This window comes from Passer domesticus, chromosome 11 (genome assembly GCF_036417665.1).
Source record: "Passer domesticus isolate bPasDom1 chromosome 11, bPasDom1.hap1, whole genome shotgun sequence".
Lineage (NCBI taxonomy): Eukaryota > Metazoa > Chordata > Aves > Passeriformes > Passeridae > Passer > Passer domesticus.
In genome coordinates, this window is record NC_087484.1 from 24975582 (window position 1) to 24989580 (window position 13999).

The 13999-nt window shown below is 40.3% G+C and overlaps 1 protein-coding gene across 1 annotated transcript; it reads right to left on the reverse strand.

Moving 5' to 3' along the window:
• Positions 1-1166: 1166 nt before the first annotated feature.
• RBP2 (retinol binding protein 2) lies at positions 1167-9499 on the reverse strand. The gene is made up of 4 exons (XM_064384795.1): positions 9343-9499; positions 6596-6774; positions 3188-3289; positions 1167-1437 (listed from the first exon to the last, which is right to left on the reverse strand). The coding sequence occupies exons 1-4, from the start codon at positions 9413-9415 to the stop codon at positions 1384-1386; spliced, it is 408 nt and encodes a 135-aa protein (XP_064240865.1). The 5' UTR covers positions 9416-9499; the 3' UTR covers positions 1167-1383.
• Between the last annotated feature and the right edge of the window lie 4500 nt (positions 9500-13999).

The following is a 13999-nucleotide window of genomic DNA, read 5'->3' on the forward strand; positions in this document are numbered from 1 at the left end:
CCATGGCCATAGAAGTATTGGTGGTACATTAATCAGATTTTTGCAGATGTAACCTAGTTGTCAGCTGGGAGACTCCCTCCTTCCCTATCCCAAGCTATTGACAGTGAGTGGGCTGAGGAGCAGGTGGAGATGAGGAGAAAGCATATGCTCCTCCATTTCTGCCAAAGCTTTTTCACATATTTTCTGTACTTCCACTGATCCACTGATCTGTTCAGTGGATTTTCACTCCTCCCATACTAAGCAGAGGATGGGGGCCTATGGACAAGAGGGAACTTAACAGTGCTAAAGCTGATGTGAAAGTTTTTATATCTGAAAGGCAAGGTTGTAGGAAAGACAATGTATTTTATTAGAATAATTCATGTCATTGGAAAAAGCAGATGAGCTTTTGGGCATACAAGCTCTTCTGGGGAAGGTGTGCACACATTTTGTTGAATAATAAAAGTTTCTATCTACTGAAGTAGTGTTCATCATCCATGGTTAACTTAAACTTGCCTTTAGCAAAGAACATGAATTATTTTGAAAAACCCTGAATAAAACTGAGAAGAATTGCATGGAAAAGTTTTTTCTTTTCACAGTCTCTGAAAGGTGGTACAAGGTGAAGATTGAAGCATGCTGGATGCTCTTTCTGCACAGGGTACACGCAGACTGTGTGTACGCTGCAGTTTGCCTCTCACAGTCCTAAGTGTGCCTTAGTTTTCACACCATGGAGCAACTCTTCCATGCAGGGTTTGCTTCAAACAGCAGATTTCTCCACTGGGATGGTTATTAGCTGCCAGTTCTAACTGGAAGTTACAGCATTGTCATTGATCCATCATACTGAGGAGCTGCTGCACTTCACAAAGGCTGTGAGATATTGATCAGGTGATAACCAGCAGCAGCTTTAGACCTGGGCCAAATCCAAGGGAACAGTCCTGATGTGAAAGGACATGTATTGTGCTCAGTGAGGCATTCTGTTGCCTGAAACTGTGGACTTAGTGATCCAGCACTAAATTAAATAGAAGCAGTCCGGTGAATATCCAGTGTTACTCAGTCACCCAGAGACATTATGATAATCCAGCACTGTGGAGACATAGACTGTGACTGAAATAATTGTGACTGTTAATTTTCAGCCTTGTTGCTAATGGACATTCCTCTCGAAGACATTATAAAGATGGAGGGAAACATAGTTTGAAAGACAATTACTTTTATTTAACTCAAGACTGAAAGGCAAAGGAATTTATGAAGTTTGTAACTGTTTGATGTTATTTCTATAAAATGTGCTTGTTTCCATAAACAGGCACATAATATCTTCACATAGAAGTGTCAAAGGAATGAAAATCTGGCTTCATTCTTCTTTTTGAACATAACATTTTGATAAAAATCTGGGTGGCTTTCTGCTTCATTTTAGTTCTTCTTCTTAAATGTCTGATGGCATACCTGGTCTTCACATGTCAGTTCCTGCAGTATTAAAACAATTAGTAAGTATACAGTGGTAGAAGTTTAATTTCGCATATATATCAGATCCCACCAAAAATTGCTACAACTGAGCCACTGCATTAAAAAACTGATTCTTATGAAATAGAGAACAGTAAGAAAAATGCATTATATGTAACCAAACAGCAGGTATGCACTTCATGTTGCAGTAATTAGTTTTTGATACACGAATTGAACTCTAGGAAGAATAAACATGAACAATGCATTAAAATTTTGCTTTAATTCAAGGCTTTTTCATGTTCTGTTATTAAAACAATATACTGTAATAGTTTAGAATTCATGCTGCCTCAAAATTCACAAGATGCACTGAAACAAGGAAATAAATAAAAAAAGAGGAATGCTTTCAAAAGCTGATTTGCTTCAGAGGTGTGCCCAGTTGCTTCTTAGGGGCCAGAACAATGCACCATTGCTGCCCAGGGCTGCAGTGACCCCTTAAAGGCTGGCACATTGCAGTGCAGCCAGTTTGGTTGGTGCCATCAGCCAGCATTCCTCTGCCAAACAGGGCTTTGAAGGGACTGAAAAAGGTGGCCAGCAAAGGGCCAGTTCTGCAGGACATTTTCTGAAGACTGCCATAAGGACCTGCTTGGCTTTATTTCCACCAGCCTCAGCCCAAATCTTGGTGCCAGTACGTAGAACATTTTGAATGTGTGTTCAGACAGCTGGAGAAGTGCACTGGACAGGTGATTTCAGTTGGGTGGCTCTTTTTTGTTTTGAATTCCTGTCTTTGCCCTTTCAGGCAGAGAGATGGGCCCCACTGTGACTGCCCAACCAAGCAAACCTGTGAAGGAGCAGGTAGCTCGCAGCAAAACTTTGGAGAGAACAGTGGGCTCTTCTCAAGAATCTCTCCATCCACCTACTGTGCCACCCAGTATTATCATGCCCATTTTTTGATTGCTTTCCCAGGAAACTCTGCAATCATTATCATTATGAGAAATGTTAAAAAAATGAGTAGATGTGGCACTTTGTGATATGGGTTAATGGATATGGTGTTGTTCAGTCAAAGTTGGGACTTTGTGATCCTGGAGGTATTTTCCAACATTAATCATTCTGTGATTCTACAATACTGTTATTTTGAAATCTTTCTGCACATCACTGATTGCTGATTTCCTGCACAGGCTTTTCTGGCCTCTCTTGGATTCACCACATCTGTCTTCAGGCTACAGCTTGCTACTTTAGGTGTTTGAATTTATTATTGAACTAAGAAAAAATAACTGCAGTGTAGGTTTTTTGTGGGATCCTCTTAAATATCCAGGAGTTTCTGATCTGTATTACAGCACAGTGTGCTAAAATTTCATATGGCTTTGCTCAGAAAAAAAAAAAAAACGAATAACATTTATCTTGCAATCTGATTGGGTTTTTTTTGTTTGGATTTCTTTTTTCCCTTTTTTTTTTCTTTTCTTTTTTTTCCTACCAGTGATTATATAAGAATAAGATTATGTTAGAGGTGCAAGGTAACAGGAAGGGTTGAGAACTGGAGGGAAGTGGACTGGAGCAAAAAAAAAACCACTGCAGGGTTATGATTTAATTGGTAGCAGGTGGACAGAAATTGAGCATTCCGGAGTTGAAACAGAGGAGAAATTTCCTTAGATTTCAGAGATCAGAACTGTCTAAAGACCTTTCTAACTAGAAAAAACCCCAAATCCTTTGAAATGGAAAACCCGAGCCTGTGCTGCAGCCTCAGTGATGTGCTGTGGGTCTGTGGAGCAGCCCTTACCAGATGCAGGATGTCTCCTTCAATCCAGTGCTTCCAGCCCCTGTTGTTCTTCTCACCCTTCTGAACACAGACCAGTTTGTCACCATCCCAGGTCACCAGGGACTGCATGAACCAGATAATTAACTCAGTTACATTAACCAGAAGTTTATGAACATATAAAAATTAGTTCAAACAATGTGAATACAGAATTACAGTTGCTTCCTATCATTCTCCAACTTCCTCATTAAAAAATAAACCAACAAAGCATTTAAACAAAACCCAAATGCATTCAGGATGACAGCAGTGTGACAGAGGGAAGCTTTTGCAGTGCTTTATTGTAATTTCCATGTGTTTCTTCACATACATGAGTAACAAGTGTTCACACTAACTGGTGAACTGTTGAGTATGTTTACAGCTACTGGTGCAATATATGCAGAGTGCATTTTTTCCTTGCTGTTTAAAGCCATTAACGAAAAAAGTTATAGGGTTTCATGAGTGAAGATTTGGAGGCTTGTACTGCAAAGTGCAGTGCTAACACCTTTTCTAGCTCTGAATAAAGTAACAAGAGGAACAGTACGTTACTGTCATCTCATACACTAAATTTGTTTGTATATTTTAATGTACTTTCTGAAATGTCTGATGGCACACCTGGTCTTCACATGTCAGTTCCTACTGTATTAAAACAATTAGTAAGACATTTAAAGAGATGTGATCATAAGCTGGACAAAGTGGCTGGCCCTGCCTGAGCAGCCAGGTTGGACCTGGTGCTCTCAGGAGATCCCTTCCATGCTCAACCATCTCTTGGTCTGGCATAATTCAGTCTAGCAGTGGCAGACAAGGTCCTGGGTATGCTCATTCTTGTCCAGGGGCAGGATAACCCTCAGAAAAGAAAGGTTCTCTTTACAGGCTGAATTATCTGTATACGGATGTGCCAGGGTACATTCAAAGCAACTCTGCTGGAATTGTGCTGCATTTGAACCACTGTCCTTTAGGGGCATATTTAACCATGTATCACACAATTCTTTATTAGGCACCAGTTACAGTCCATGAAAGCTCAGTTATTATAAAGCTCCAAGTGTATTGGGAGCTTAATTCATTTTCTAGTCCAGCACTGGATGATTTATTTCTCTTATGAGGGAGCTTTCCATTAATAATGAGACAAAACTCATTCCATTTCAGTTAATTTCTTTCTTATTTACGGAATTTTCAAGCTACATGCTCTTTAAATTATCCATGCCCTCTTTACATTTAAATGTTGCCTACCAATTTTATTACCTTCATCTAACTTTAATGTATTTGAGGCATTGTTTTGTTAATAAAATGACCCGAAAATACTTTTAGAGCAATTCAGAAAGTAATGGCATGACATGCGTTCTTTTTCCTTCTCCCCTCTAGAAACAAACAACATGATTTGTTTAGAAATTAATATTAGGCAAAAGTAATTAAATCAGGTAGGGTTATAAATGGATTCCTTCCTTCCTTCCTTCCTTCCTTCCTTCCTTCCTTCCTTCCTTCCTTCCTTCCTTCCTTCCTTCCTTCCTTCCTTCCTTCCTTCCTTCCTTCCTTCCTTCCTTCCTTCCTTCCTTCCTTCCTTCCTTCCTTCCTTCCTTCCTTCCTTCCTTCCTTCCTTCCTTCCTTCCTTCCTTCCTTCCTTCCTTCCTTCCTTCCTTCCTTCCTTCCTTCCTTCCTTCCTTCCTTCCTTCCTTCCTTCCTTCCTTCCTTCCTTCCTTCCTTCCTTCCTTCCTTCCTTCCTTCCTTCCTTCCTTCCTTCCTTCCTTCCTTCCTTCCCTCCCTCCCTCCCTCCCTCCCTCCCTCCCTCCCTCCCTCCCTTCTTCCCTCTCTCTCCCTCCCTCCCTCCCCCCCTCCCTCTTTGCAGAGCAAGGCTTTTGTAGTGTTGGTGAGCACTAGAGGAGCACTAATTGATGGATTTAAGGAGTGATGAAACTAATGAGTCCTTAGATCCTTAGCAATGCCTTCAAGTGATCTGAAGAGATGTGGGAGCAGTGTTTTTAAGCATAGACTTTGTTACAGGAATTCGTTCCACTCAGTGCCCATTGGAGAAGGAGACAGAAAGAAAATTTAGATATAGGGATGTTTAGGATAGTGGAAAAAAAAAGGCTCTTACTCTTTGACAGCTTGCAGTGCTGTGTATGAGAAATAGTTTGGAAGAAATCATAGGAGTTACACTGCACAAAGTTACTTCGAGAATTAAAAGTGATCCATGGTGAACAAACCGTGTCTTTTGCTAAATTTGTGTCCCTCCAGTAAAGTATGATGTGAGTTCAAATGTAAACGTGCCCTTTATGCTGCCACTTTTCCTGTGGCAATTGCCAAAACAAACAGGCCTTGTTGACAGAGAGTTTTGATCTCAGCTTCTCAGAGTTTGGCAGCTGGGAACTGAGTGGCAGAATAGAGGTGTGGAGGTAGAGGAAATCAGCAGAGCTGATAACAGAGATTCAGTGAATGATGACCAAGGGAGGAAGGGGATGCTGGATTAGCAAGGCTCCAACAGGGACAGCCAATGGAAATTTCAGATCTACTGGCCTTTCTACATCTGAAAGCGTTGCTTAAGCTTTTAGGATGAGAAGAAAGTAAAACAGAGGCAATATTGATACAGAAACATGAAGCTGAATTCAGGAAGTGAATTGGTGCTCGTGTGTATTAGTTTCTTCCCTGACTTCTCTGAGAGAGCCTTGTTTGAATCCCCCAGGAACTGACTCTGCCTCAGGAGGTGGGGCAGGGGCTACAACATGGCCCTTGATACAGGGGCCCACAAATCCCCCTGAGAGGTGTCTGAACAAGTGGCCACGGCTTCCTGGGGCAGTTCTGAGCTCAGCCTACTCCAGTTATCCCCCGGGCAGTAAAGCACACACTGCTGCCTCCCTGCCCTCCTGCCCTGCCATGCTCCAGGCTTGGGCTCACATCTTTTTCTTGCCCCTTCCCAAAGCTCCCTTAAGAGTAAAAGCTGAGTGCATGTTTATTTTTGACAATGCCCAACTGTTAAACTGCCCAGCTGAGACTGATCAGTGCAAATCCAGCCATCCCAAAATGAAAAATTCTATTGATGCAGTCCTAAATTCACAGGGATCAACCCCCAGTTTCATTAAGGAGGATGCATAGGTAAAAATACAATTTTGCTACTTTCTAGATACATAAGGTGTATCAGAAAAGCTGGAAAAATCCTCCACTAGAAAAACCTAATTAATGATTGTCCTCATGTATCTCAGTAGCCATCCTGATTTGCATTTCTAATAAATGCCTGTAGCAGGAAAGAAAACTGTCTCAGGATGCAAATTACTTCTGCTTTATAAAAATCCTCTGATGTCTGTAAAATATTGGGGTTTTACTTAATGTAATCAGCTGATTTTGGGAACTGCAGGCTCCTGGTGGTGACTGTGGTATGAACAGACAACAGCCCTGGGTTTTTACCTTTACTGCTCGGTTATCCAGTCCTTTGGTGTGCTCCTCAAACTCCACCCCCACAGTGTAATCCAACTCATAGTTTCTGAAAGTACTCAGTGTTTTGGTTTTAAAATTGTCTCCATTTTGAACAATCTCCTTTGTTTGTTTCAAGTGTTTCGCAATCTTACGAGTTGCAAAATCAATACCTGTCAAAAACCAGAAAAGAGAGTGAAAATTCCAGTATTTGCTAAATAAAATAAAGCCCCACAGCATTTATATTTACACATTAAAAAATAAAGTAAGTCAAACATAGTTCCACAAATGGTGCTTTTACCTGCAACATTTTTCAGAGAAAAAGATAATTTCAAATAAAAATCGTCTTGTGTTTACAAGTACACTTTCAACTTGAGACTCTTCCACTGATTTATTTATTAATGGGATATCTGTGGGAATGTTGTGAGCATACAACATACAACCAGAAGTGAATTGATGTTGGTATGTTTAATCACCTGAATTTTTTTGAGAATGTGAAACAAGAGGGGCTGTTAAGCCTGACAGTGCCTTTTTTGCCTCACTAAAGAAGGATCTTAGAATAATATTCCTTATCAGAGATTTAACATGTTAGACTGGGTATGTAATCAAGAGGACCTGGGCATATTACTTTTATGATGAACCTATAGTCTGGGAGTATACAAGAGGTTAATTAATTAGCTTAAAAGAATGAAAATTATATTAATGAAAAAAGAAGCAATGAAATAAAAAGTGAAATCCATTATTGTTTGAAAGCAGACACGCAAATAAATTGCAGTTCAAAAGGAGAAACATTCAAAGTAAAAAGTAAAAAAGGGCATTTGTGCAGAGCATTTGACAGTTTCTGTTTCATATTCTGTCAACATTTGCTGCCATACTGGTGTCCTTGACACCCTTATTTTGTTCACAGTGAGGACTAACATGATGATGCACACAGCTGCTTGGCACTGGAAGCACTGCTGTCACCACAGGGAGAACATCCCTGGCACCATCCCCGGCTGTCCCAGGGCCAGCAGCACCACTGTCTGCACTAAACATTTCTGACCAGCTGCCAGGGGATCTGCTGTGGTGCTGGATGCAAATGGAATCACCTCCCATGCTTCTGCAAGAGGCTGAAAGATGGGTTTGGTCTGCTGGCCTTCCCCTGGTGGTTTCACGTGGGTGTTAATCACTGCCAGCCCAGCACTGCCACTCACTAATGGGGCCCTTTTCTTCTGCCAGATTCATTATCCTACTTGGGAAGTACTAATCGAGTTGAGTAAGAGGATAGGCTTGAAAAAAATGTGACTTTTATACACGGGGAATAATGGTCTTGTTCACTATTTATATTCAAGACTTCTTGGGTATATTTTATCTGCTGTGGTGGATTAAAGGTATCTCCGGGGCTGATTTATAGCCAGGCCACATAAAATTTAGTTTTCTCTGAGGGGAAAAATGTCTAGACCTCTAAAGAAATGCTATTTCTGACTAATATATTGGTCTTGTAGCTCCTGGAGAAAAATCAGGGAGGCTTTATTAAAGCATGGTTTTCATAACTGCATTTTGAACAATACAAGCAATAAAAATGATATGTAGTTCTATTATAGTATATTTAATTAATTTGTAACATGTTTATGATAAAATCAAACTTTCTAACTTAGAGGGCAAACCTAATCTTTAATTAAAGTATTGAAATGTGTATGTATTAATTAAAAGGACAGATGAATTAAAAATACCCCTCAAAACCTGTGAGCTTTGAATCTGAGCACATTAATAGCAACAAAATGTAAAATGGAGAGAAAAAGAGCCAAAGAATATCTTTTCACCCTTTCCCTGCCATTTCTTTCTGAGAATCACCTGCAGCCTATGCATCTTTGCAGTGGTTTTGGTGTTGGGTTATTTTTGCTTATTCATTGGCAATTTAAAATTACTAAAGCTGATTGTGTAGATATAAGTTATAATTTGTATATGCACATATGCAAAAAATCACTTCAATTAATGTGTATCTTTCTCCTGAAATTCAAGACATTGCCCTAATCATTCTCATTTTCAAGCACTCTCTCGTTTTGTCCCTCACAAGTGTATATGTGTATTATTTACAGATGTCCCTGAAGTTATTGAGGTTTTTTTTCCCACAAATGCAAAAGCTAAAAACCATGAATAGTGAAACTTGCCTTTCTCTCTTAAGAGAGTTAAAGCTTTGAGAAAATTGCAACTGCTTTCAATTGTTGATGAATAATGATGAGAGTTTATTTTTATGCATTTATGTATTTCTTCTATTTCAATCTGAACAGATCAATCAATTAGGATTAAGATTCTTTGGTAAAACTAGTAGAAAATCAGTTAAAGCATCAAATTTTTCATCTCTGTACCATAATTAGTTCAAATCACTAATTTAATAATGGCATTATTGTTAATTTACTGTTATAGAACATCTTATTCCTCTTTAACCAACTTGTGGCTGCACTGTTACAGTAAGAATATACCAGGAGTAAAAAAGAGCTTTTAGATCTGAAAATCTCTTGCTTTGGGGCTTTTCCCCCACCCTGTATCTGTTATTTCATTTATCTAAACAAAGAATAACATCTTTAGCTACACATCTTCATTTGCTTTTATATTGAGATCATCGCAATTTTGAAAACAATGACTTGATTTGTAATGTGATTGGCAGAAAACCTTATGCCACAATGGACATTAGTTTTTAGGAGGATTTGACTTAGAATTGAACCATTTTCTTTTGATTTAATTAATATTTTGTCATTTACCTAAAGCAACCATGTAGCCTTCAAAGTTGTCATTGGTCACCATTTCCCAGGTCCCATTGTAATCGGCAGGCATGGTGGCAGGAACCTAAACCCAGCTTCAGCTCAGGAGGAGAGGCTGGACACAAGCTCTGCTCGGGGAATCTTTTATAAACCTTTCCAGATCTTTTTTTCCACTCAGGTTTATGGCTCTGTAGATAATGCAGTTGAAGGGGCAGAGTGATAACCCTGGAAACTTTGCTTGCATTGACAAAGTTCATTTGAACAGCTGGCAGACAAGGAACTATTTCAGAAATATTGGAGTAATACAGGATATGATTTTACAGTGACCTTTGTAGACAACTGCTGGCTATTATGGGATACCTTTGAAATATATTGAACACCGTGGCAAATTGTACAACACAGTTAAAGTTTTCAAGGTGAATTGGTTTTTAGCTCCTTTCTACGTGTCACTTTTCCCTATGAATTTGAGTCTTACAGAGCTGACCCATCCACTTAAAGCTTATGGAAGTCTTGAATGTGAAACAAATGTTAGACAGGGCAGGAAAGAGAATACTCCTGTTCAAAATATTTTTGGCTTTGTTTGGTTTTCAATATAGCTGCCATATACCAATAGCTGTACTTATACCAACTGCACTTTCATTTTTTTTTGTTTTGGTTTAAGAGCAAGTTTAGCAAATGTAAACTGAATAAAAATAAATCATAATTAGTATCAATCCTGCCCTGAAAATGATTTTGTAATTCCTCTGAAATATGTCCGTTTTTATTGGAAATCTATTTTACTCGTAGCTGTGGAGAAAACATGGATTTCAGTTGTGCAGATAAGCACATTCAGAACATGGCAGAATGGAGAATGTGCAGTCAAACTTTATTGGAACTTAAAGTAAACAATAAAAGCAAATTAATTTAATCTAGGGTTTTATGTTGTGGCTTTAATCAGACAAGATAATGTACAGATGGCTCTACAGAGACAATAACTGAAGTGACCAAAGGTAAAAAACTTGAACTCCTTGCCTTCCTCTATTTTTTTTTTTTAAATAGGAATATTATTTTAAAATTTGATAGAAAATGTATTAAGGTCTAGATCTTCAACTCAGAAATAAGTAAAGGGAAGATCTACTGATCTTATGATTTGTCTTCTATGCCATTACTTTGTTAAAATTTAATGCAAAATTCCACAAATGCTGAAAATTTTCACAGGGATTTAAAAAAATCCTAAAAAAAACCAAAACAAAAAACAAAGAAAGTTGAGAGTTTCTGGGAGCTGAGTTCTTAAAATGCCTCAACTTCCGGAGCTAATTTAAGACAAGGAAAAGAAGTATCCTGATCTGTGCTTGTAGGAGCCCTGAAGAGGGTTTTCAATGGGGCAGAGGACCTCAGTGCCTGGGAGCTGGAGCTGAGTTCCTGCGGGAATGCCCCAGGAAATGCCCTGCAGCCTGGCTGGGGATGCACTGTCTGCAGAGCAGCTGATGCAGGGAAGCTGCCACCTTTACACTGGACCAGAAGAGCTTTCTGAAACCTGCCTCATCTCCAGCAGTTTATTGGGCTGATCACATCTACTACTGATGTGTTTGCTTCCTCTGAGAAATTCCAGATGGAACTCTACGAGTGATGCCACATTGAAAGTGAAAATTAAACTCCTTTTGTCTGTAGTGTATTATGTAATACTTCTGCAACAGTTGGATTTTGCAGATTTTTGTGTACTTGGTTTCTTAGCTTCTGTGTTGCATCAATGTCAATACATTCTTACTATTTACACATTTTATGTACATACAAAAAGGTCCTGTAAAAATCAGAATAAATCAGATTCTACAGTCACCTCCTAGAAGCAGAGCATGTGCTAGAAGCACGAGGTGGGATATTTTAGATACTCACTGATTTCAGTTCTGACATAGTTTACTTCCTATGTAACACTCATTTTGGTGAGCTGGGGAAGAGACTGAAGCTGTATCGTGTGACCATCAGCAATTAATGTCCATTAAAAATTATTAATTAACATCCATTAATAGACTAACAGAAGGTTCCATTGCTGCTGATATGCAGAGCTAGGCACATTCTGAGGGAATTAATTGTGACATGAATACATCCTTTGCACAAAATATCATAACTAGTTAGCAGCATGGACATATACTTGTACAGCTTTTCCCCACAGTGTTTTGGTTCTGCTCATCCCTTATAAGTTTTTTATTTTTTTCCCCCAATATTTACATTTTCCCCCAATAATTTTCCAAGCACGTGTTTATCCATCAGACTAAATTAGCATTTTGAGCCTTTTCAGGTAAAAATACAACTAGGAGGTTTACAGACACTACATTGAACCAATCAGGGAACTGGCTAAGTAGGGGATTAATAAAACATTAAATATTGATTTGACAGAGTTCTGTGATGCTTCATGAGCTTTAAGAGTGTTGCACTAAGGTCCACAAAGAGAATATTCAGTTTATGAATCAATATCTTCAGAGACAGTAGAACCTCCACCACACCCAAATGCCTGCCTAAATCACAGGGTGCCTAGGCACAGCACAGGCACTGCTTACACTATTGCCTGGAAGCCCTGGGTGGAGAGCCCCAAGCCTCAGCTCTGCCTTGCCAGTGAGACTGACCTGCCTCTCAAAAAAGTTTTAAAATTTTTACTTATTATCTATTTGAAATCTTAGAAATAATTCTTTGTGTTTTGTATTTATTGTTTATGCACTCCATACACAGAGACAAAGTTTCAAAACGGCAAAACAGTATTACCTTCCCTTGGAAAAAGTCTGCATTTGGAGAAATGCAGGTAAGGTGCCCTCTCCTAATTGCCATGACCATCTTGTTCTCTGCACCCTTTGCTTGCAAAACTACTTGCTAAAAATGAAACACTGAGCTCATTATTTTTTTTTTTTACACAGGGCTAAGATTTATGGCTGAATATTGAGTTCTTGGAAATAAAGCAAAGTCAAACAAATCAACTTACTTCTGCTAAAAGCCTAAGTAACTTTTCCAGTCTTTATTTGTATGTGAAGAAAGATGGCATTGCTTGCCTCGTTCCTGTGAGTCAGGATTGATTAGAGGCAGATTGAAAGCCAAAACTCTCATGGAAAACACCCAAATGCTGTTTGTGTGGAAGAGTCAGCAGTCATGGATGCTGCTTCCAACACTTCCAGGTCCTCCCATTGTGTCTGAGACCTGCCCAGAGAGAAATTCTGTCTGGGTAGGTGAACAAAGTTCAGCCTTTCTTGCTGTCTGAAAGAGCTGCAAGTGCATCCCCCTTGGAAAGTTCTTCTGTCAGAGCTCTATATAAAGCACAGAAGGACCAGTCAAATGGAATTTTCCCTGCAAACTTTTGGGGATGGGTGTTTTGAAGAGTTTGTAACATGCTTCCCACTTTCCCCTTGCCTCATTTAATTTCTCTTTTAAATTATCCAATATGCAGATATAACACAAGAGAGAAATGCCTGCTACTCCCCCAAGCAGCCCCTACACTCCTCATGACTGACAGCTGGGACTTTGCCTGTAGTGATTTGGTTGTTGTTTAACACATGGCAAACTGTGTAAGTTGTTCTTAGCAGCTGAATCCCCCGAAGGATTCCGACAGAAGCAGCATGGTCACAGACACCTATTATTATTTTTAACTTGTTAGCACATTGCACTCACTAGGATTATTTTTATTTTTTTAGAAAATTAATCACTTGCAATGCATTCAGTGATGGCTGCTGCTGCTGCAAAAGCTGTCAGAGGTACTGCCCCACAGGCTCTGCTCTGCACAAACACCAGGAGTCACGTTCTGAACACCTGAAGTGCTCTGGAAGGAGGCAATGGGCTCCTTGTCCATGTGAGGTGTCCTACAGGACAGCTGCTGCCCAGGGACCCCACCAGGATGCGGCAGGAGCAGAGGAGAGGCGTGGACAGCAGGAGGGGACAGAATCCACAGGTTTTGTTTGCAAAAGAGGCTCAGCAAATACGCTTGGCTGGCCCATGTGGGGTTGCCTTCCCCAGCCTGGCCCTGCTCTCCCTTGGCCATCCCTGGCTGATCCCGGCCTTTCTCGCTGGCTCAGGCACACTCAGGACGGGCAAGCCCACCCCAGTGCCTTGGGGCTGGAGGTTTGGCTGTGACTCCTGGGCTTTATTGCTGTGTTCAGCCCTCCAGAGAGGGAATGGAAGGATTCTGGCCAGTTGTACATTGAGTTCTTGTTGCCCAAACACTTATTATTTGATGTCATTCCAGAGCAGAGATCTGCAGGGACAAACCTCTTGTTGACACCTAAGAGAAGGGAGAATTCCCTCATTCCCCTCTCAGAACAGGAACTTGTCTGACACCTCATGACAAACCAGGGTGCAGACGCTGTGGGAGGATGAGGGTGTCAATGCCAGTTTGAGTTTTGCCTTTTTTTCTTTTCTCTGTTCTCCGTGTCCTTCGCACATACATCTGTGTCTCTGTCACCTATTGAATTAGTGACAAGTTTTCCCAATACTTTTCCATAGCCTTTCCCTGGGCAGAAATAAAAAACAAATTCCAGAGCTCCAAGCCCTGGGAGGTACAAGGCCCCTGTGCTGTCCTGGTTCTTCCTGGGAACCAAGGCTGAGAGCAGCTCTTGGAGATCTATTTCATGGACAGAGCACAGCCAGTGCCCAGGGGGCTCCAGAGAAGGGGCTTGACCTGGGGGGATTGCATCACCACTTG

Bases quoted from the DNA above. Each gene is read 5' to 3' on its own strand.
- RBP2 (XM_064384795.1), bottom strand. From the start codon at position 9,415: ATGCCTGCCGATTACAATGGGACCTGGGAAATGGTGACCAATGACAAC. The intron at 6,775-9,342 runs GTAAATGACAAA...GGTTTTTGACAG, and splicing joins AGGCTACATGGTTGCTTTAG to GTATTGATTTTGCAACTCGT. The intron at 1,438-3,187 runs GTAAGGGCTGCT...TTAATACTGCAG, and splicing joins AAGGAGACATCCTGCATCTG to GAACTGACATGTGAAGACCA.